The sequence below is a fragment of the Xenopus laevis genome, chromosome 8S (assembly GCF_017654675.1).
Source record: "Xenopus laevis strain J_2021 chromosome 8S, Xenopus_laevis_v10.1, whole genome shotgun sequence".
NCBI lineage: Eukaryota > Metazoa > Chordata > Amphibia > Anura > Pipidae > Xenopus > Xenopus laevis.
In genome coordinates, this window is record NC_054386.1 from 96395822 (window position 1) to 96421048 (window position 25227).

The following is a 25227-nucleotide window of genomic DNA, read 5'->3' on the forward strand; positions in this document are numbered from 1 at the left end:
TGTGAGTTTTTTTAAACTCTCGTAAATTCTATCTACCTTGAAATTCGATTGGGGGGTTAATTGTTTAAAAAAAATCGAATATCTTAAAGACAAACTAATTTAAATGACCTGAAAACTCAAATCGAATTCAACCAAATTCAAATAGTTTTTTCTCCGAAGAAAACTCGAATGTCAGGAAGGCTACTAACATCTTCAAAATGGTCACTGGACTTCTCCCATTGCCTTATACATAAATTCGGCAGGTTTTTAGGTGGTGAATAGTCAAATTCTAATTCTTAAAAGGTCAGAGTTTGTAAATCAAATTCAAATTTCGAATCGAGTTTGGTTAATTCACTAGTCAAATTTGACAGTTTTGACCATAAAATTCTAATTTGAATTTTCAATTTGACCCCTTTCGATTAAATCTTAAAATAAATAACGTTAAGTTCTTAATTAAAGAAAATATCTTTATATTGGGCTATAGAGTAATGGATATATATATTAAAGTTAGCTTAAATTCGTAAAATGAAATCTAATGTATGCATCAATAATGAATATAATAGAAGATTGAAAATGTGGCTTTTTTGGAAGGAAATCATTTTTACATTAAATATTCTAATTTTAATAAATGAGGTCAAATAACCTGCTAATATTTTGGAGAAATCTGTATACAATTAAAAAATGCTATAAAAATCTAAATTACAGTTATTTTTGTGTGATCCACAAACAAGCCTCTCTTACCCCGGATTATTGCATTTCCAAATCTCACACTCTCACAGGCAGAAATGTTTCAGCCATGTAAGACACACACACACACACAAAAACTCTAAATAAATTATTTCAATTTAATTATAATTCTGCTTTCTGGAAAAATTTATTTTGTGTTATAGCTGAAAAAACGAAATAACAAGAGAAATCTACTCCATGTGCAAAAATATAAATATTTGATGTGATTTCATAACTTTTATAGCTTTGCCAAAAGTAAATAAAAAAAAACAATCCTTGTGTCTCAAAACAGCGAAAATTTTTAAATATATGCACATTAATTTATTTATACAATTCATTAAAAAAGACATTTAGAACTATTTAAGGAAAAATAGGTTTAATGGAATTAAATTATTCATTTAATCAATAGGTTTAATGGAATTAAATTATTTATTTAATCTCTACTATTATTTTTACATTAAAACTAAATTTAATTGCTGAAACCAAATTTGTATACTATTTTATTATACTAGCCATTTTTTATTTATACTATTATAATAAAAAACACTACTTTATGGAAGTTATTCAATTATTTGTTAGATATTCTATTTTATTACTAGCCTTTATTAAAATATTATTTATAATATTATTATAAAAAATAGTAATTTTAAGATGTTTAATACAAATACTATAAATACTCAAACAAAAAGGAAAAAATATTCCATGAAATAATTAGCATAAGTGAGAATTATCGCTTTGATGTTAGCAACAGGGCCGCTTCTTTATCTGCGGTTTATTAAAAATTGACCTTGTATCTGGCACAAAGTAATTTCAAACATTTGCTAATAATTCCCAGCTGTCTCTGACTGTGCCCAGGTCTATCCAAAAGCAGCTTTTGAAGTCCTAGGAATAGAATTTTGTGAAGCTGGGACAAAGGACCACACAAGAGACTTTGTATTTTATCTAAAGAGCAACTTGTGCAGATTTAAGGGTTAAAACCTAAAATAGTATTTCATTGTATTTTTGTATTGTTAAAAAAATGCAGAAAATTCTGCAATATACATAATTGCATTAATTATTTCTTGAATAATATGGTCTAACAAATTTTAAAAATTGTAAAAAAAAAACACAAAAACTGCAGGATTTCTATTTGATCATTCCAGCGCCATTCCGTTGTGTACAACAGTTAATATTCATAAAGCAGGGATTATAGGATCATTATAATTAAACATAATTAAATGGGGATTAATGATTGGGGCTGTTGGCACCGATTCTTGAGTGTAAGATACGCATTATACAAAGGTAATACATGAGATTTCATGCAGAAGTAGGGTCGAGCCTTAACGAGCTCTTTATAATTACACTAAATGACATCAAAGTGTTACGGTTTAAAATAATTGTTCTTATGTAATATCTGAAGCCATTTAGTGCCAGGACATGCTAGGGGCTTAGGCTCAGTTAGACAAGCAGTATGGCTGCTTTAAAATCTGTATATTCATTGTCAATGACCTTGTCATGTGAGGGGTTATGATGAGACAGTATTTGAATGTAGGTACTTGAGGAGGTCAGACAAGAGAAGGTCGTATGCAAGCCAGGTCAAAGAAAACCACTCCAGAATCTTGTTGGAACCAAATATCTCAAAATACAATGAAAATACAATATATTTGACACTTAGAGGAACATTAACACCAAAAACTGAAAGTGTTTTAAAATAATGACAATATAATGTAGTGTTGCCCTGCACTGGTAAATCGGGTGTGTTTGCTTTACACAGCAGCTTGCTTCAATGGCTGCCCCCATGGCTACACAGCAGCTTGTTTATATAAACTATAGTAGTACTTATCTGTTATCTACTGTGTATCCTGTGCTTGAATGGCTGCCCCCATGGCTACACAGCAGCTTGTTTATATAAACTATAGTAGTACTTATCTGTTATCTACTGTGTATCCTGTGCTTGAATGGCTGCCCCCATGGCTACACAGCAGCTTGTTTATATAAACTATAGTAGTACTTATCTGTTATCTACTGTGTATCCTGTGCTTGAATGGCTTTCCCCATGGCTACACAGCAGCTTGTTTATATAAACTATAGTAGTACTTATCTGTTATCTACTGTGTATCCTGTGCTTGAATGGCTGCCCCCATGGCTACACAGCAGCTTGTTTATATAAACTATAGTAGTACTTATCTGTTATCTACTGTGTATCCTGTGCTTGAATGGCTGCCCCCATGGCTACACAGCAGCTTGTTTATATAAACTATAGTAGTACTTATCTGTTATCTACTGTGTATCCTGTGCTTGAATGGCTGCCCCATGGCTACACAGCAGCTTGTTTATATAAACTATAGTAGTACTTATCTGTTATCTACTGTGTATCCTGTGCTTGAATGGCTGCCCCCATGGCTACACAGCAGCTTGTTTATATAAACTATAGTAGTACTTATCTGTTATCTACTGTGTATCCTGTGCTTGAATGGCTACCCCCATGGCTACACAGCAGCTTGTTTATATAAACTATAGTAGTACTTATCTGTTATCTACTGTGTATCCTGTGCTTGAATGGCTGCCCCCATGGCTACACAGCAGCTTGTTTATATAAACTACAGTAATGTTTTAAAGCAAACACACCAGTTTTACCAGTGCAGGGCAACAGTACATTATATTGTTATCCTTTTAGACATTTTAATTTTTGGTGTTACTTGTCCTTTAACTCACAGACTAGTGGAGGCTAATTTCTATAAATAAAGGTGCGTTTATAGGACAGCTGCCCGCCTTTACAGGACAATAAAAAGTATTAATAACAATTTCAAAAGGCAGAATAGTTCAGACACTGAAATAAAGAAGGGCAAACATAGGCGAGGGCTGCCCTTTTATTAAAACAGAAATGAAAGGGTGATGTTTTTATCTTCCTCCACCAGATATAAATGTAAATTTGGTTGGAGCAACCGAGGCCAAAAAATGGAGAGATCAACTAAACCAGCCTCAATGTGAACACCAAAGTGTATTGATCAATGTTGTACACACAATGGTTTATGAATGTGTTGTGGGTACTTTGCTGTTATCTGTGTTGCTCCCAGATATCAGTAGGGGCTAGAGTTGCCACCTTTTCTAGAAAAAAATACCGGCATTCCTATATATTTACCTTTAGTCCCTATTAATTACATTGGGATCATTGCCATCATTTTCAACGGGCAGGCAGGTAAACTACCGGCAAGTAGTGATGTGCGTGTTGGCCCGATAGGGCAGGTTCCGGCCGGCCTCACACCACTCTTTCCGGGTCAAGGGCGGGTCCGGGTTGAGCTCTTCTGCCTGCTCTCCCTGCCCGCGACCTTACAATTAGGCCTAGCCGGTAAAACACTTTCCAAGGCCGGGGCCAGTATTACAGATTTACCAGAAATCTAGCTGCTGGTAAATTTGTAATACTCCTAACAAAAGCCTTTGGCTCGCCCCCAACCCACTCCAAATTTACCGTTTTTGCTGTCTTCTGGCCTATCGCGTGTTCAGGCCCGCCCCTTTACATCATGGCACACCCCTTTCTAGGTCACAACACGCCCCCTTTTACATCACGGCCCGCCCATTTGCTCCCACCACCAGCGGGTGAGCATTTTATCAAAAGGTGGCAACCCTACTTACAATGCCAGCTTCCTGGTTCAACTTTTATAGACGCACGCCTGCTCGCGCCCCTTTTGTGACATCATCGGTGAGTGATGGTGGCGCGGGTCTATAAAAGAAACCTGGAAATCGGGCTCGGGAGGGCAGATATCAGGCGGGTGCGGGTCAGAAAAAAACTGACGCGCAGACAGGTGCAGATTTCAGGCGAGGGCGCCTTCCCTCAAGATTGCGTGCGCATTTGCATACTTTCTGACTGGAGTGCCAAGCGTCTAGCTCTTAGTGCTCCAGAATCGAGCATAATTACCCAGCAGCTTGGCGGCATGCCGCCCCTTAATATATGCCACCCTAGGCCCGGGCCTTTGCAGCCTCACCGCAAATCCGGGCCTGCCTGCACATCACTACCGGCCAGGTGGCAACCCTAGTAGGGGCTCCACAAAATGGGAAATTGCTATGGGTCCTCCTCCAGGCAGCAGTTGTAGATAGGAATACACGGGGATGGCAGATATAGTGGCTGCAGTAGGGCAAGATGGCAGCAGTAACGCTGTAAAGGAGTGCTGCCCTTCAGTAGTTGCCAGCTGTCGTGAATACTAGTCAGAGGTCAGGCGGCCGCATACAGGGGCTTTCCTGAATTTTTAAGGAATGTACCAAATGGTTTTTCATAGAGGTACTCGGATAAGGCCCCTCGTTAAAAAAGGAATATTTTGCCCACAGCGAAACGTGACACAAAAAAACTTCATTTTCTTTATTGTCCAAATGACAAATTCCTATAAGGCCAATTGAACAGGGGAGAACCAGGTAATATTATTATCTCTATCCCTAATGTAGGGGTCAGACTCATTTCCCTATAACTCTCTCCCCAGTACATTTGTTTTCTCATATAAACTCTCACATGAATTAAACCACTTTCAGGAAACCACAAATCCCTAAAATCATAAAACCTGGCCCTAAATTCAGAATATTTGCTGCCCTGGGAGAGAAGGGTTCTGTACAAAGTGGCAGCCCAGACATAAAAGGACCATGATTCCCATTATACAATAGACGCCACATACAACAGTACCAGACCAGTGTAATAGAACAAGTCTGCCCCCTAGCGGCCGGTGAGATATATACACACACATTTATATATGAAGGCGCCGCCCATTTAGTTTCATAGCGTTCAATGAAACCAAGGCAAGTAACGTGCCCACGAAACGGGATTCCTGTTTTAAAAGCGCGTCTATACTCGTAAAAAAGTGGCTTTACGACGGAAGGATCCTGTTAGACAGAATTGAAGCTGTTAGAAGTGAGACGAAACGCAAGCCGCTCTATTCCCTCGCCTGGCTTTATGACAAAGGCATTCTGGGAGTTGTAGTTTATTGTAGCGCATTGTAGCGCTGCAGGAAGATGGAGCTGGAGCCGCTAAGAACTACATTTCCCGACGAGCTATAATGCGTCTGCTGACGTAACACGGAATGACGCTCTGACCCGAGACTGGTTGTTGTTAATAATAATAATAATACGACTCCCGGTCTGAACCCCACAAAAGCGCCTCAGGTATGGTTTTATTGGTGAATGGTGTTTCATGTTTGATAAGTATGCCTATAATATAGTCTGTGGGAAATAACCCATAGCAACCAATCATATTTTTTCCTTTCATTGCTGTGCCTGGCGCTGACTGAACCAATGAAAGCGCTGATTGGTTGCTATGAGGAACTGTCCTGGTGCACATTTTCAGGGTGTCACTTTGAGGTGAATTCCCCAAGGGGCATTGTGGGTCTGTTTTTAAAAACATATCTCCCAACATTTTGGAAACAGAAAGTGGAAACAAAAGAGTCTTAGTTCTCCAACAACAGACAAAATTGTTACAAAATTATCAACGTATCTGTTCTGGGCCAAAAGTAGGGTTGCCTCCCGGTCCCGGCCATAGGTTTGCCACCTGTTCTGGTTTGACCCAGACAACCCAGTGTTTTGAAGGGCTGCACGGGTCAATACTTCCCAATGATTGACAAGGCGATCGCCCGATTGCCACGTCATAGCCCCGCCCCTATACCACGGTCCCGCCTAGGGTTGCCATCGAGCCGGTAAAAAACCTGCCAAGGCCAGGGCCGGTATTACAAATTTATCGTCAATGTAGTTGCCAGTAATTTTTAATACCCTTAAAAAAAAAACCTTGGCTCGCCCCCAATTCGTTCAGAACTTACTTTTTTTTTCAGGCTTCTGGCCATTGCGCATGTTTTTGGCATCACTGTGCGTGGCTCTGCCTTTCAAGGACTGCCCCCTTTTGTTCCCATCCCCCACCGGCCTGTAAAATTCTTTAGAAAGGTGGCAACCCTAGTCCCGCTCCTCTATGACACGGCCCCGCCTCTCTACATCACGGCCCAGTAAAACACTTGCCAAGACCGAGACTGGTATTACAAATTTACCAGCAATGTAGTTTCCGGTAAATTTGTAATACCATTAACAAAAGCCCTTGGCCCTTTTCTCCGTCTTCTGCCCATCGCCCAGTGGCTCCACCCATTTTGCATCAGGGCCTGTCCCCTTTACATTGCGGCCCGTCCCTTTTATGCCCGCCCCCACCACTGGCCGGTAAAAAAATTCTCAAAAGGTGGCAACCCTAGCCAAAATCCAATTAAGTTAGAAACTTTTATGGCTGTTCAGTGCATGAGATCAAATAAAAAGGCAGGACATTTCAGTACAAATGCGGGTCTGCGGGTTGAGCTGTCAAAAGCGGGACTGTCCTGCTTAAAACGGGACATTTGGGAGGTATGCTTAAAAGCAGATGCATCAAAGAGCCCACAACATGAAGATAATTCCTAGTGTGTCCCCATGAATAATTTGGGATTTCTCTTTGGCCTGTAGCTTCTCATTCTGATGCTGCCTTTGCGCCTGCTCCAAACTCAATGCAGGATACCTTGGACTTTGGCCACGTTGCCGTATTCTAGATCACAGCTTCACATGGAGAGGCCGGTGGAGAAGGCCATCCGATCCAAACTGACCGAGACCCTGAAGCCCAGCCACTTGGAGGTGCTGAATGAGAGCTACATGCACGCGGTGCCCAAGGGCTCAGAAACACACTTTAAGGTGGTGGTAGTCTCTGAGATCTTCCTTGGCAAATCTCTGATCCAGAGGCATAGACTGGTGAACGAACTGCTGAAGGAAGAGTTAGCTGGTCCTGTTCATGCCTTGTCCATCCAAGCCAAAACCCCTCAACAATGGGAGGAAAAACCCACCATCGGCAAAAGCCCAGCCTGCATGGGCAGCTCAAAGCATGACCCGGAGATGATCAAGAAACTTGGCACTCAAGTGTAGATGTGACTTTTATGGAAGCTTCTACACCTGATAACTACAGTTGACTTTTCTGGTTTTTGGGTTTTTTTTTCAGAAGAAAATTGTTAACTTAACCTGTTTGTGGCCAGCCTAGGGCAGTGTACCGAACTGATCCAGAGAAATGGTACTTCTGTCCATATTTGTGATGGTTTGACAGGGGGTTAAATTGATTATGTTGTTACCATCAAATAAAGAAATTAAGTCATTATGTGCTGAGAGTTCTGTGAATTTTGTTCATGTACTGCCTCCTCCTTAGAAGCCAATCTTACATATTGCATTTATCCTTGTCCTGAATTCTCACTTCACCTGGAACTGGGGGGTGTGGTATTGTTGAATAAAACAGCCAGTGATGTACAGTCAGGCCCAAAGCCCACAGGCACACATCTTTTGTGGGTCACGGGCAAACTCTTCCCACAGCCAACCTGCCTGTTAGAGTTGCACAGGTCTGTTTTCTAAAAACAGCACCCAACCTGTACCCATTTTCCCCAAGCCTGACCAGGAGCCTCTTACCTGCCTTCCCAACTAGGGATGCACCGAATCCAGGATTCAGTTTGGGATTCGGCCAGGATTCAGCCTTTTTCAGCAGGATTCGGCCGAATCCTTCTGCCTGGCCGAACTGAATCCTAATTTGCATATGCAAATTAGGGGCGATGAGGGAAATCACATTACTTTTTGTCACAAAACAAGGAAGTAAAAAATATTTTCCCCTTCCCACCCCTAATTTGCATATGCAAATTAGGGTTCGGATTCGGTTTGGGATTTGGTCGAATCTTTCGCGAAGGATTCGGGGGCCGAATCCAAAGTAGTTCAGTGCATCCCTATTCGCAACCCCATGGATTTTCACCCAATCTGTTCCCTGCAGTGTTCGCCTTGCCGACAGGAAGTGATGCCATGTAGACCAGAAGTGATGTAACGTCAGCTGTTTTTTACCATTGGGACACTTCAATTTTCAGCTGTTCCCCGAGATTGGTCACCTGTGGTCTTCCACTGCAGAGGTACGGGTACCCGCAGGCCACCCACTCACTGATCAAATGAAGAATAATCCGCCTGAGTCCCAATCATATTTCGGGTATTCCACAGGTACACAACCCGATGCAGGACTCTACTGCTTATGACGATATCGTCCACCAATTTCTCCTACGGCTGCCTGCCGTCAGCTTGTTTATATACAGGGAGTCCTCGAGTTACATACACCCGACTTACATACAACTCACACTTACAGACGGGGGCTGTTACAGTAACATATTATGGTTTGCTTGGCCTTTATTAGCATTTAGCTTTAATAAACCAACTGCCCCAATCCCCTCTGGCATGTGTTGTCTACTGCAGAGCACAGAAAGGTAAAAATAAATACTATGTTGCTTTTAATAAGTAAACGTATATATTTCAATTTACTTACAAATCCAACTTAAGAACAAACCTACAGACCCCATCTCGTACTTAACCCGGGGACTGCCTGTACTCACTCCAGCCTTGCTCCCTCTGGTGATGTCACAGATGGCCGGGTCTGGCGCAGATATTTAAATAATGAGGGCTCGCTGGATCAGAAGATGATAGCCATTAGGTATAATAATAACTACAAACATTTTCTGCAAGAGAATCTTCAATGTGCTTCTGTATAATGGTTAAAATCTGGCAAATAACCAGTGTCGGACTGGCCCACCTGGATACCATGAAACTCCCGGTGGGCCCAGGTGTCAATGGTCCCTCATGCTGCTAAACATTTGGCCTATTTCATGGTCATTCTTTATTTCTATGAGAACAAAGAGGCTAAATAGAAGGAATAATAGATTATAGTATGTAAAGAAAAGAGACTAGGAGAATAGAGGTTGAGTGAGGAGAGGAAGAATAATAGTACTGAGAGTGGGTCCCTGGTCTTAGGTTTTTGGGTGGGCACCTGTGTCCCATTCCGACAATGCAAATAACTATGCGTCTCAAACTGTCATTTAACCACAACTGCATAAGGCTCAGAAGCCTATGAAGACGGTTGGGCATAAATAAAAATGAATTATTTTTTAGGGAAGTTCACATCCTGCTATCAAAGGGGCATTTGGGTGGATTTTTTTCATGATTTTGTAATTATCTTTGATTCACACATAGCATCGTCTTATTTATATTTTTCAAAACTGCTTTCTTATTAACTAACCGTATAATGAACATGTTTGGGTGCTGTGCCTTTCAACTGTCCAGTGCAGCGACATTGCCAACCAATGCACACATTGCTTAAAGGGTATATTTTAAAATATTCCTTACCTGATTATAACAGTCTGTGACCAGGCCTCACACAATTGCAGGCATATGTTATACATTTTTTGGCTCATTTCAACCTCATTTCCGAACCATTGGAGCATGTATGGGCCTTTTGTCAGACAGGATGGATAGATCACCCTGCAATACTATTGGATAACAATTAATGTTTCTAGATATAAGAGCCAGTCTAACTCTGCCCCTTCTCGGCACACGAGTCACTGGCAAACCAAGACATCACAGTGTCTATAGCCAGTATCATGGCTAAGCCCTCTAGCAATGCCATAAGTCTGGTTATGGTTTAATGCCTTAAAGGGATACTGTCATCGCAAAACATGTTTTTTTCAAAATGCATCAGTTAGAAGTGCTACTCCAGCAGAATTCTGCACTGAAATCCATTTCTCAAAAGAGCAAACAGATTTTTTTATATTCAATTTTGAAATCTGACATGGGACTAGACATTTTGTCAATTTCCCAGCTGCCCCATGTCATGTGACTTGTGGGAGAGAAATGCTTTCTGGCAGGCTGCTGTTTTTCCTTCTCAATGTAACTGAATGTGTCTCAGTGAGACATGGGTTTTTACTATTGAGTGCTGTTCTTAGATCTACCAGGCAGCTGTTATCTTGTGTTAGGGAGCTGCTATCTGGTTACCTTCCCATTGTTCTTATGTTTGGCTGCCGGGGGGAAAAAGGGAGGGGTGATATCACTCCAACTTGCAGTACAGCAGTAAAGAGTGATTGAAGTTTATCAGAGCACAAGTCACATGACTTGGGGCAGCTGGGAAATTGACAATATGTCTAGCCCCATGTCAGATTTCAAAATTGAATATAAAAAAATCTGTTTGCTCTTTTGAGAAATGGATTTCAGTGCAGAATTCTGCTGGTGCAGCACTATTAACTGATTCATTTTGAAAAAATGTTTTTTTCCCATGACAGTATCCCTTTAACATTCCTTTATATTGGTCCTATGCTTGTATGTATTCTTGAATTAGCCATGCCAACCTCAACTGGAAGATTATTCTTTCTGTCACTTTTTTTTTTTTTAAAAAAAAGTTTCCTTGTCCCCCCTCCCCACCTGCATGTTCTGTAGCTTCTAGCTATTATCTGCTTTCCGGACTCCACTTATCCCGTTAATCATTTGATTGATTTGATCTTACCACTTCGCTCCCTTCTCTCTACTAAGCTGCACATAATATGGTCTTGAAATATTCCCTAATATTCTTGGTTATTTAGACCATCGTCTTAATTTCCTGTTTTTGTAAGTCCGTGAACTGGGCCTCCAAAACAAAATCTGAACACAATATTCAAAGTGAGGTCTAACCATGGACCTATGCAGGCCCGGACTGGCAATCTGTGGGTTCTGGCAAATGCCAGAGGGGCTGCTATAAGGTACCATAGAAAGTCAGTATTTAGTGGGCTGGTGGGGGCTGTTTGGGACTCTGTGTGGGCTGATTGGGCCTCTGTGTACCTGAAATGCCAGGGCCTATTTAATTCTCAGTCCGGTCCTGGACCTATGATACAATATATGACCATCTCTGTAGTCTTCAAATACAATAATCACTTTTGATATTCAAAATAATATGTATATACTTGTTCTTATAGTATCAGATGTAACATGGAGTCCACTCAAGCTTTACCAGAGTTTGGAACTCAAATTTGCCGACATGAATATAATAGCTAATCTTTAGATTGGTTATGCCAAAATTGTAACGTACCAAAAGTTTGAGGTGAGTGTCACAGAATTTGTATACTGACTTTAATGCAATGGATGTGACTTTCATTTCAAACCCATATAAGTCACCACTTGTACGGTTGTTTAGGTGTTCCAGTTCCATACCATGTGCTCTCCATGCTGGTGAGATCGATCGGAAGCTTCATATTGATTCACCAAGACACGCATCATTACACATGGGTTTACATTTATTTTATTGACATTGTTGCTCTCTGGAAATCGTCTCTTTCCAGGGAGCACGGATTCTCACACAAACCTTTCACAGCACCATATCAGCATAACAATAAAATACCTCTCATATAGCAATTTTTGTTTTATATATTTATATATTATATATAGACAAATGGATCATTTGCAGGACAACATTTGTAGTTTCTTAGACCTTTGCTGTTTTTTTCTTTTTTGTTTTTTTACAAACATCTAAACTACAGCACAGTACGGTTGGCAAACGGACATTGCTACATATGTGAGGACCAAGTACGACGAGAGGAATGGGTAAAGAACAAGAAAAATATTAATCGGACACAGAGGTACGGAGATAGGAAAAGTCTGTCAGAAGCTGGAGGCCTATATGCTAAACGGCTGCATAAATTAACTTGGATTCCAATAGAGACGCTTGTATTTCTTTTCTCGTTTGTTGACTATTGATTATGTTGAATTGGGGCTAGTTTTGGAAAAGGCGCAAACGAGCAGATGTTTCTCTGATATGTACACCTTGGGCCACATGATTGGATCACTATGATACATGCTTTTGGGCAAAGATCACATCAACAAGCTGATGTAGTTATCGCCCTGACGGGACTTTAACTTGTTCTAAAATCAGCCCCTATGTCTTGAAGACACTAAACTTAGAATACTTGTTACATGTTATCAGGGCTGATCCTATCAAATGTGGGGCCCAATTGGGACCATGTTGGCGGGGCCCCTAGACAAAGTGTTGCTGGCTACTGACACACCAAGTATTTAGGAAAATAAGGGCATACAGGCACAAAATAGAAAGGAAAGGGGCAGACAAGGTAAGAGAGTGAGAGGGATGAAATAGGGGCACATAATAGGGGCACACAGGGTAAGAGAGAGAGGGAGGAAATAGGAGAGTGGACTGGGCCAATTAGTTTTGGGCAGGCTGGGCCGATTCAGCTTGGGAGCAGGCTTGGTTGGATTGGGGGCAGGCAGGGCCTATCAAGGTTGGAGGAAAGCTGGGCCTATGAGAGTTGGGGGCAGGCTAGACCTATGGAGTTGGGGGATAGGCTGACTTATCAGAGTTGGGGGTGGGCTGGACCTATGGATTTGGGGATGGGCTGGACTCTCAAAGTTGGGGGCAGGCCAGGCAGCATCATGTGCTGAGGGAAATATTATCTGTGCTGCCCTGTGGTGCGGGGCCCCCAGGTCCAATAGGCCTAAGGCCGGCCCTGCATGTTATCAGCCCTTATGATGCTCTCAAAGTTGATAGACATTCATTGACACACTAGAATTATTTACTGACTGTTATTTGCATTTACTTTTAAAAACACCCTGGCTCATTGACCTCTGCATTCCCTTTCTCGTATACCTGGAATTAATCTTAAAGTAATGGTTGTGGTACTGGAAGAGGCAGGGGAGTTTAGACTGAAGGTAACATTTACGGATAGATACTTGTGTACTATTTTGCTATGCTAAGTGCAGCCTAATTATTTTAATTTCTGTGTATTGCATAAAAAAAAACAAAAAACAAGCAACTGTTACCCAGTACAGAAATCCTCACCTTCCTGAGGTAGAATTTACATAACGAAAATATTAAGCTTAATTGATAGTGGGGGTTTCGACCTCAACCCATCTTTGGTCTGCAAAATTCTTTATATTATGTAAAACACACTGTTTGGAGAGGAGCAGACGTTGGATAAATGAACAATATAAACGCAGGTACAACTGAATGAACCAACCTAGTTTCATTAATTCTAGGTAAGTTTATTGAGGAGACCGTTACCCTGTTATTGAAAGGACGATATAAGAAAATAGCTTTCCAGCCATTAACGTAGCAATGTTTTTGAGGCCTAGATCAGCTTCTTAAACAGACTTCCGACCTCCTTACCTCTGTCACTATTACATATCATACTTCAAACAGCTAAAACTATTGCATCAGTTATTGTAGTTCATACGCCAGATAGACAAAAGAGAAAAAAAAAATAAAGTATAAAATATTTGGCAATAAATGACAAGTGACGTACACACAGCACACAAAGTGATTGTCACAATGTTGTTCATGACAAGCCGCCGATGACTGCATGGAGTCCATTTTTAATTTTTAGCGTTTTACAGTCCAGCCGCTTGAAGTCCTGTGTAAGCAACAAGTTCTCGTTTCCTCCCACCTCCTACTATTTTGTCTGGAGGGGGGATGGAATCTTGAAGGATTGTGTGCTTGCTGGCTCTCATTTACAGGTGAATAAAATAAAGGACGTCATCAGGTTGCATGTTGAAGCCACAATAATCCATACTCCAGACAGAATTTGCATGTCAATACACACTCCTTGTATCTGCAAGCTTAATAGTAAAGAATACTGCAGAGCCAAACACATGAGCACAAAGTGATGGTCCAGTATTAAACTCTCTAATCCTATTGATTCTAATTGAATTATGCGCTATCGATATAACTACAATGTTTATTTCTGGTTAATGGCAGAGTTTTATTTCCTACCGTGCAGTTTCATTAAGCAACACATTGATCTTTGTAACGGATGGAATGTACCGTATTGTAGGCTGTTTACATAATAAGGAATACAGCCTGAAAATGTAGCCACAACTTACAAAAGCAGATCACACCAGAGATATTTTAGTAATATATGCGTTGGTTGGAGGCCAGATTCTAGCCTGACTCCTTTAAGGCAGTGTTATATAATGTGTAACAGCCATATCTAGCATAGGTCAATCTAAAAACAACTGGACTTGCTGAGTAATTACTCAGCAAGTCCAGTTGTTTTTAGATTGACCTATACTAGATATACCATGACCTGGATGAATGAAAATCTTCATAGTCATACGTGTAACAGCCATGCTATTTACCTTGTTTAAGATATTCAACAAAGACTTCAACAACTTCTAATGGACAGGGACTTTGCCTTGAACATGTCTATGAAGAATGTCACCACCAAGGTAAATAACATGGAATGTGCCTCAGCTGAGGGGAGTTTAGTGGCAGCACTAGTAATTAAATATATCAGTATGCAAAGTTTCCCCATTATTGGCAAAATAACCTCCAGTCTAAAGGCGTGTGTGCTTGTCTCTATAACTGGCCTGACATGAGCCTAACGGCAGAATTACTGAGCTTATTCTAAATTCTGTAGCATTTGCAAAGAGTTTAGGTAACCAGAAAGTAAAGCTGGCCATAGACGCAAAGATCTGATCGTACGAATCGTACGATTTTCGAACCGTGTGTGGAGAGTCCCGACATTTTTCGTCCGGCGGAGATCGGTCGTTTGGTCGATCGGACAGGTTAGAAAATTTCTGTCGGCTGCCGATAATATCTCTGCGTGTATTGCCGATAGTACGTTTTTCAGTGGGAGACTGTCACCAGCTTTGGTTAGACATAGATATCGTACGATTGCTGTCAGGGGCAGAACATTGCTGATCTGTTCTTTAACTAATCTGACTGGTAAGACTTTGATCTGAATGGTTAGTGGCGGGTCGGGAGATGGGAAAGTCCGATCGTACGATGATTCGTGCGATCGGATCTTTGCATCTATGGCCAGCTTAACTGTATTGCTCAAATGAGAGGTATTGTCTTGCTAGAAAAGTAACCCGTTTATACTGTTAAATGGCCAATCCTAGAGCATTAAAAAAAACTTTTGGAATAATCTGTGTATAATGTAAACTGCAAATTAGTGTTAAGTGCATTCCTTTAATGGGTCAAGACGTTTATACATTATATAGCCAGAGTTTTCAGACACCCCTTCTTATGACTGGAATTGGCTAATTAACCAGCTATTGGTGCCACTACGTCATAAAATGATATTGTTGACAATTCTGCAACAATTATGTCAACAGTTTGGGTAAAGACTCTTTTAGTAGCAACGTGAGGACACTTTGGTCTTGGAATAAGATATTGGACAGGTGTCCACATACTTTAAAGCTATATAATGTATATTGAATAATGTAACCCTTACCATATAATATGACTTTCATTAAAGTTAGGCCTCAGATACACCATTTGGCGTCTTGATATTTCATGGACCTCGGCACAGGAAGCCATTTTGAAATTCCAGCTTTCATGTTCTTAGTGATATTTTGTTGACCTCGGCTCTTGATTTGTTTGGCATCTATTGGTTATCCACCAGTTTTGATACCAGCTTTCATGCGTGTAGTGATTCTTTATTAACCTCAGCACTGGAAGTAGTTTGTCATCTACGTATGATCTACCATTTTGAAACAGCAGCTTTCTTCTGGTTTTTTTTTATGTGGAAATTGTTTTTTAATAAAGAATCGGGTAACAATAATAATCTTATTTCTGGAATGGCAAACTTTGACCATAGCCAAAGACATTACAATATCTACTGGTGTGAACTACTGAAGGTGATCTGTGAGATCTAAACAAGGTTGTTTTCGAAATACACAAAATTCTTTTTGGTAGTTCTAACTACCAAACAACGATGCAAGACAGAGCGGCAATACATAATGCCTATTTTCTACCATTGAAAAATAATTTGATTTCTTGTTTTTTTTTTCTTTGTTTACATTTCTGTACAAATCAGTACATAATTATGCTTAAAACTACGACATATATAATTATAGAATATTCTTTTAGACTAATTGCAACCAGCAGAGAGACGTGGCGTGATCAAGCTAAAGTCAGGCTTGCAAAGGACATTTGTAAACAGTTCTTTTCTGCTGTAAACTATGATGTATCTTTAACACCTAAAATTTCTCATATTCTAAAACCAATTGGTTATTATATCTATCAGCCACTACTTACTGACTGTTTCAGGTAAAATAAGTTCAATTTTATAAAACCTAAGACCAAATTCCAGCACATTTGTATTCATATGAGACATCTTGGCATGGGACAAGTTCTTAAAAGGCATCGTAACCTCCATAGGCTGTAAGGTCCAGAGCCAAAGGAACCTTGCCAAGCAAAGATCCTTCTGTTGTAGCCTTAGATTGTTCTACAGAAGCATTGACTGGGCAACGTTCCACCCAACATTTCAGTAGGTGCTTCTTGGCTGTTTCTATTCGTCTTCTGTTTCAAGGTATCCAAATAAATGGCTGAATTAGGGTCCCCTGTGCTTAAAAACCTAATATATTTGCACACTTTTTTTTAAAGATATGTTCAATATCTTCTAAGAGATAACAGGCTTTTCTAGAATGACTAATCTGACTATATATTTATTTTCATTAGCCTGCAATTCCCCACTCAACCCCCAATATATAATGAATAAATATGTATATACAATATTGTACACAAAATGGCAGCCTTTCCTATTTATCATATAAACATATTATATTCTAATTCTTTCCTTTGATCAGTGTGTGTTGTTACAATACCTGGCAGGGTTTTTCCAGATAACTCGCTGCCTGTTGTTAAATTTGTAGGACCAGAGAATGGCACTTTCAAGTACTCAGAGTTGTTCTAAGGATAAAAGAATGCAAATTAACAGAGATATGTCTCCATAAATTACTTGGTTTAAGACCACGTGAAATAAATGCCAAATAGTGTTGAACTGGATTGATTTAGCAGGGGTTCTTGGAGTTATATCAAGTTATAATGTGATATGTTTTTAAGACAATAACTTGACTTGAACTATGCAACCAGTTGCTTTAAATTCTTAAATGCCAAGGGCCTTCTACTGATTGGCAATGCAAAATGTCTATATTGAACACCATTTTGAACATAGAGAAATGGCAGCCCAGTATAGTGGAGGAAATCTGAAGCCCCTAAGTATTATTGTGATCTTTCAAGTGGAACACACTCTTTGAACAAGAAGATTTTGTGGTTCCCCTTTAAGATTGGGAGTTTCAAGAAAAATGCCTTATCTTTCCAATGAAAGACAGTAAAGCTGGACATAGGCAGATATTGGATGCAGATTGGTTATACTATAGTCAAACTATGGTCTCCTTAAGCAATACCTGATCATTTCTGGTTCAGATATTGACAAAACTGACATGAAAAATCCATAGATGCTGTCGGTGGCCTCTGGGCCAACAGTACTCTACTGGAGATCCAATTGTTGGCAAAAGGACTGAAGATATGATCAGCCTGTTTATATCTAGCTTAAAGCTATCAAGGCCTGTTAACAGATTCTGGCTAAAATAAAGAGTATTGAAGCTGTGGCCTCCCAATACTTGCAGAAATACAAACCCCAATGTTTTCGCTGGTGAAGAAAGTGAGAGATGTATTTCCACAACAACTGAAGACATCCCTGTTCCTCATCCAGGAACCAATTACTTCCATGCCACGATAACGGAATATTTTATAATTAACACCTCCCTGTATCCAGGATATGCTTTTAAACTTGATCAACAATTGAAATTTTTTTTTTTTTAAGAAATGTGTGCAGTTATATATATTTTATAAATATGGCAGTTGATTAAAAAAAAATCGTTTTATCTTGTTTATGTGCTCAAACTAACAAAGTAGGTTTGTTAAACATCTCAGACCTCCTCTTCACTTGCTTTGTGCTTTTAAGGAAATTTGACAGATCTCTTGATTAAAAAGAGGTCTATTCAACTGCGCCCTCGTTTAAAGGAATGTTTGACTGCTTTCCGGTGTTTACATTTACAATTGCCACTACAAATTGGCCACGAAAGACATGTTGCAGTGGGAATACAACTGTATTATAAGTGCCACTGATAACAGAATCATTGCTCATTGAAAAATGTATGATATCTAGTGAATATGTTGTAAGTGCACTGCTGCCACCTAGTGTATATAGCTGATATCCAAAACCTTATTGCCCCCCTCTAAAATACCTGTCTATTTAACTAATTATGGCCATGACTTATTAAGGTCTATGTAATAACCTTTGTTTAGTGTAAGCATTGACTTAGGTTTGACATTTATCTGCATCAAGTTACTGTTTTTGTTTTTTAAAGGTTCTACAACAGGTAGTAATTTATCTTTTAAAGGGAAATTAAAGACCCAGAACAGTCCTTTCACCAGTTATAGTGCATTGAGCTACCGGACTATATCCCATATTCCAGCTCTACCTCTTAGTTTCTGCATATCTGCACTATGGACTGAAAACTCTGGGCTGGTTCTGGTCCAGCACAACAGGGTAAGAGTCAGCTAGATGGTGAGGGATCTGGAAGGAGCCTCTTTATAGGGGAAATAGGAAAGTAGTCCTGTGCAATTTCATACAATAACTGGTGAAAAGTGGTTTGGAGTTTTAAAGAGGTAATTCACCATAAATTTTACTTTTGGGGGGTTAGTTATCAAAATCCACATTTTTTAGATTATTTAAATGAAAAAGTCCGACCAAACTTGAATCCATGAAAAGGAACTGGATTGACAAAAACCGTGACTTTTTTGATTGTTTCGTAAAAACTCCAAATTCTTTGGATTTTATGCCCGAAAAGTCCGACATTTTCATGAAATCGTCGGAAAAGTCAGAAATGTTTGGACTATTGTATGAAACCCAGCGCAAATTCAAATAGGACCTCTGCCATTGACTTCTACAGGACCACGACAGGTTGAAGATGATTTTCACATTCAGACTTTTTACAGCCACGGGGTTTAATACATTTTGAAAAATTCAGGGTTTTTTTTCAACTAAAAATTTGGATATTATAGTAAAAAAAAAACTTGAATTTTTCAAGGATTTTGATAAATAACCCCCTTGGTATGATTTAGGCGTGTTATTTGTTCTAAGACAATTTGCAAGTGGTCTTCATTTTTAAGTTTTTGGCAAATTTCGAAATCTTTCCATTTTACATTGTGTGTTTCTCAAGCTTGGAAATTTAAGAGTTATCTGTGTTGCTGTAGTCCTTGGAAAGATGTTTTTTGGTTGCCTGGATCTGTGACCCAGACAAACAGCATTTTCAGGTTGAAGGCCAGAATAAAAAGCCTAACCATTACAAAAAAACAAATACCAATTGAAGATGTGCTTTAAATAGGTCCATCTATAACATACTACAGTTGAATTTAAAGGTGAACTTCCCCTTTTAAATCAATATCAGCAAGTATATCATTTTTTCCATATGTCAGTAGTTACCACCTGTATGTAAAGACCATTGCTTTTTTTCAGACGATAAAGAATTTTTTTTTTATAAACCTCAAGAATCTTTCAGTCAATGTTCTCAGAAACAAGGGTATGTGGGAAGCCTCAACTCTCCTCTTTCCTACAATTACAATTCTGATTATCTTAAACCACCTCAAACTCAAAATAATCCTTGAAGATACTCTCAAGACTAGCAATAGTGCAAACAATTTCAGCCTTCTGTTCTCTTGAAAGCACTCAATCTATCTATCACTCTATCTCAAACACTTATTCATATTACCGTATTGATATCTCAGGGGAGAGGAGGATTCAGGGCCAGGCCCCACAAAAAAAAAGACGTTTCACAGTGCCTACATATGTTATCTGTTTGTACATGGGTGCGTTTCACTGAAGTACTTGACCTCGGGTCTCCGGTAGTTTGAGGGCTAGAAAGCTACCCACCGCCAATGCTGCAGATGCCAACAAGATGGGTACGGCTTTGGCTACCCCAACAAATGAAGTAAAAATGCTGATTCCCAGGACAGCAGCTAATTTGCAGAGGGCATTCAAGAATCCAAAAGCTGTGGTCCTAAAATGGGAGGAGATAAAAACAAAATATAAATATAGGAATTTTCCATATTAATTGCCGGTATGGATGCACCAAATCCACTATTTGGGATTCAGCCGAATCCGCCATGAAAGATTAGGGGCAGGAAGTGGAAAAAAAATTATTTCTTGTTTTGTGACAAACAGTCATGTGATTTCCCTCCTTGCCCCTAATATGCATATTTGGTGCATCCCTAATTGCTGGTATTCCATCCATAGATAAATACAGAATGTGTATTAAGAAGAATGTAAGATGAAGAATGTAACCAGAATCTCGGTCTAGAGAAGTCATTTCTAGTTGATATGGCACACATGTAAGACAATAGGAAAACTCCATCCAGTTCTGAATTGGTTCTTCCCATTTGTAACTAAGCTAGGGATGCACCACATTCCAGATTCATCCAAATCTGATCCTTTTTCAGCAGGATTCAGATTCAGCCAAATCCAAGTACATGGCCAAACTATTTCAGAACTTTTACAATCATGTGATTGTTTTTGGTCACACAATCTGATTTTTTTTGGGGGGGTTCTTTTTACCTTTACCATAATTTTCATATGTAAATAAGAGTTTGGGTTCAGTGGGTTCAGTGCATCCCTACCTTTCGTACTAGTTCTGCAACCCCATTCCTTCATTCAGATTCCACCAGAGGCTTTGAGACTGATCAATACATGCCCATGCTGACGGAACTGAGGTTGCAGTCTTAAATGAGACCTTATATATGTATGTTCTATTGGTTATATTGTTCCTTCTGTCTATTGTACAGGCCTACATATACAAATAGCGCATTATAGCGTTGTGAGATTTCACATATATTTCAATCTGGATTAAAAATCAACATTGACATTGATGTCATAAGCGCAAAACATTTTCAGTTCTTCATAAATAGGGGTTTATGGGTTCATTTAAACCTTTTAAGAAATAAGTCCCCTCATATTCTCACCCTAACCAGGTTCGGTTTCCCATATTTAAAAGTGTAAGACTCCTCATGTCGTCAGTATTTTCTATAATAGTGTGTGCCATCTTGTGCCCACCTTAAGCAATCACAGTCAACAATTTGTCAATACACTTTATAGTGTAAGAAGGGGAAAACTTGACCTGATTCAGTAACCTGCACCCAAATATAAAGATTCCAGAATTAACCAGCAGGTCTCAAGTTTTGATGGGAGGCCCAGCTGCACAAGCCCTGAGCCTTCAGCAGGAGGAGTAAGTAAGTAAAAAAAAACCTTTATTCGGGGCACACACTGGACAAATCGCCAGCTTGTTCTTCCATTAAATATATGTTTCTGATTCTGTCTCCTATCAGCCAATTAGCAGTTGCTTTTACCTCTTATCAGAAGGATAGAGCTCCACCGTCAAGACATCCAGGGCATTCCAAGAAGCAATGCTGACCCCTCCGAAAAGGCAGAGCAAAGCAATCATGGCTGACTCGCTGTTTCCGAAGAACAGGAAGAAGCAGCTGATGCAAGACATAACACTGGAGCCAGCTGGGAATAGAAAGCAGGCAGAATAATGTAGGTCTATGCTACTAACAGAAGCCACCAGACCCTGGACCATTTCTAAACCCCACAGAGATGTGCTAACGTTTGTATTAATGTTAGGAGCAAGTGCAATGGTTTAAAACATATAGCACTTGCTATGATCCACAGCAGCTGCTTGTGCTCACTGCACTATTGATAGTGTATCTGGTGTAGAGCTCTCCAGGGCAAGGAAGCCATGCACTTAACAGTTTATGTGGATTCCCATGAGTTGCCCACCTTTTATTCCTTAAATGGTGGGTTGTTCATCATTGATTGTCCGATGGAGATATTGACGCAACTAATGGTGGATTCAAGCTTCCTTCTAGTTCTCTCTTCAAATTTTCTGGGGCATGCGCATTAGAGCGAAATAGACAACTTCTTCATTGAAGTTTGGCTTTTCGGGCTACTGCGCATGCACATTCGTGCGAAAAGAAAGAAGGAAGCGATTGCTCTGTGGTGCTCGCTGGAAGAACCCCCAAAACCGACTCAGTTTTCTGCTGATAGGAGCACCGGCCACGGGTTTCAGGTAAGTAAATACAAACAGTTGGGGGTGCCTAACTTTTAGCACCCCCAAGTAAATTCAGCCTTTCCTTCTCCAGTTCTCCTTTAAAAATGGTTGTTGTGGCACAGAATCTTTTGTGAATAATTTAAGCAAAGCCAGTGTGCATTAATTACATTACTACTACAGTATGAATTCATCTCACCTCTGAGTTGTACATTGGAATAACAGGATTAGGGAGGGGGAGCAAATGGGTCCTACAAGTTCTGCTTCTGAGTAGCAGAGTAGGAGTTGTAATTCATTCCTAGCAGGAAATGTATGAATAACAACTAAATCTTAGTTTTGGTATTCAGCAAATAAACTTGCCATCTGTTCTGACCACCAAGAAGGCATTTTCCTAGGAAGACGCTTTTGGACTTGAAGTGCACTCAGGCACAGATGAAGAAGCAACTCACCCAGCATTCGAAGGCGCCCGATTTTGTCCATGAGCAAAGCAGACACAATGTTGCCAGGCAAGACTGCGAGGGTGCCCAGGAAGCTCACAAAGTATATCATGTAGGCGTTGTTGATATCATCACTGAAGTCCAGCTGGCACCCTTCCTTACTGTGCAGGAACGTGCTGTTGGTGAACTTGCTGTTGATGAACTTGTAATCGAACAGGTCTGTGAATCCAGATCAGAATTGTGAGTCAGAGAATATAACCAAAGAAGCATGTGTATGAGAGTCGGCCATTTTGGTTAGCAGTGCCTGTATTGATTAGGGACGCACCGAATGCACTATTTTGGGACAAACCCCCGAATCCTTCGCGAAATATTTGGCCGAGTACCAAACCAAATCCGAATTCTAATTTGCATATGCAAATTAGGGGGAAGGAGAAAACATTTTTTACTTCCTTGTTTTGTGTCAAAAAGTCAAATGAATCCCTTCCCCGCCCCTAATTTGCATATGCTAATTCGGATTTGGTTCAGCCGGGCAGAAGGATTCAGCCGAATCCAAATCCTGCTGAAAAATGCTGAATCCTGGATTCGGTGCATCCCTAGTATTAATTACAAGTAGGATGCTCTAGATTTTCTCCACTTTTCAGTTGCCTATCCTCCTGCTACAGACTAGTGTAAGAAAAGTATTTTGGGGGATATAGTGACTATTTAACAGCAAAGTATATACTGTACATTCTTAAAACCATTCTTCAGCCAATAGACTATCAGCCCTGTCCTGTTTTTAATAGTATATATTAATATATATATATATATATATATATATATATATATATATATATATATATATATATATATATATATATATATATATATATATATATATATATATATAGGACCTGTTTCCAGAATGCTCGGGACCTGGAGGTTTCCGGATAATGGGTCTTTCTGTTATTTGGATCTTCATACCTAAGTCTACTAGAAAATCATGTAAACATTTAATAAACCCAATAAGTTGGCATCCAATAAGGATTTATTATATATTAGTTTGCATCAATTACAAGGTACTGTTTTATTATTACAGAGAAAAAGGTAATATTTTTTTTTAAAAAATGGATTATTTGATTATAATGGAGTCTATGAGAGGCAGCCTTTACATAATTCAGAGATTTCGGGATAACGGGTTTCCGAATAACAGATCCCGTACCTGTTTAACATAACACTTTAAGAGATTATCTGAATGTACGCCTATTTTAATTAACTCCTCTTATGAATGAGTGCTGTCGCATATTCCTTTATCACGGTGTTGTCATCTCTGTGAATCGCATTTCCGTTGTCTTTTATAAAGCCAGGGACACAAGGATTTCAAATATTAATTCTATAAACCCTCATAAGTATTTATTTTTCCTTCATAAATTCCCCTTCTGAATATAAGCCCAAATTCTATTTCAAATATTTGGAGCTTTTTAGTTACGAATGAAGAATGTAAAAACCTATTGCCAAAAGCCCTGGCTGCTGAGAAATACAAATTACCGGTGTTGTAGAACATTGAGCGAATGAAAGTGCAGTTTTTGAAGAAAGTGTTACTGGAGGTGATATCCTCAAAGTAGCAGTCGGTGAACAAGGAATCTTCAAAGATGACCGACTTCAGCTTGAGGCCTATGAATCTGCCGGGAAGAGATAGAGACCCTTGAGTGAATCTGATCATCAGACTAACAGTTGGTGAAGTGAAACCTTCTCAGAACTCTCATGAGGACGTGCTGTCACTCACAGTTCCCAATTCCAGAAATGAACAAGGTGGGGAGATGATCTTATTCTTAAAGGAGAAACAAACCCTTAATAAAAAAACCCTACCCTACACAGACCCCCTCCCCCCCAGCCTAGGTGCCCCCCCGGGCAAATGCCCCTAACTCTTTACCAACCCCTCTGTACAGATTCTGTCCAGCGGAGTTCATGGGCGCCATCTTCTTCTCTTCAGTAATCTTCGTAAATGAAAAAGTGGCGCATGGGCAGTCGCATGTGGTGAAACTCTTGAAAATTGCCGAAGTGCCTGTCTCATTTCAAAGATTACCGAAGCGGCTGAAGATGGCACCCGTGAACTCCGATGCCTGAATCTGCACCGAGGAGTAAGTAAAGAGCAGGGGGCACCTAGGCTGGGGGGGAGGGGGGTCTATGTAGGGTAGGGGGTAGGGTTTGTTTCACCTTAAACCTGATATTAATAACATGTTTTGGAGAGGATGTGTAAGTTTTATTGCAGCAGCAGAGGAGCACAGCGTGTGTGCCCTTCTGAAACTGCATTGGTTGCCCCTTTATGGGGCCCAATGTACAATATTACTCATAGTTGCCCAGAATATTCATTAGTTGCTGCTATTAGGTAGCTGTGCATAGAAATCTCTGCTGTTTCAGAAGAGAAGATTGACATCAAAGT

The 25227-nt window shown here is 39.9% G+C and overlaps 2 protein-coding genes across 2 annotated transcripts in view; one reads left to right on the forward strand and one right to left on the reverse strand.

Moving 5' to 3' along the window:
• Nucleotides 1-5454: 5454 nt before the first annotated feature.
• bola1.S (bolA family member 1 S homeolog) lies at nt 5455-7810 on the forward strand. Its single transcript, XM_018233460.2, has 2 exons — nt 5455-5829; nt 7135-7810. Exon 2 carries the CDS (start codon nt 7147-7149, stop codon nt 7582-7584), a length of 438 nt encoding a protein of 145 aa, XP_018088949.1. The 5' UTR covers nt 5455-5829; nt 7135-7146; the 3' UTR covers nt 7585-7810.
• Nucleotides 7811-16430: 8620 nt separating this feature from the next.
• Nucleotides 16431-25227, reverse strand: part of LOC108700350 (synaptic vesicle glycoprotein 2A) — a 79379-nt gene continuing 70582 nt past the window's right edge. The window contains exons 10-13 of the mRNA XM_018233462.2: nt 24333-24466; nt 22821-23027; nt 21674-21833; nt 16431-20331 (exon numbers count right to left, since the gene is read on the reverse strand). Of these exons, the coding sequence (XP_018088951.1) occupies nt 20148-20331; nt 21674-21833; nt 22821-23027; nt 24333-24466 (685 nt within the window). The 3' untranslated portion in view covers nt 16431-20147. The remainder of the gene's footprint in view (nt 20332-21673; nt 21834-22820; nt 23028-24332; nt 24467-25227) is intronic.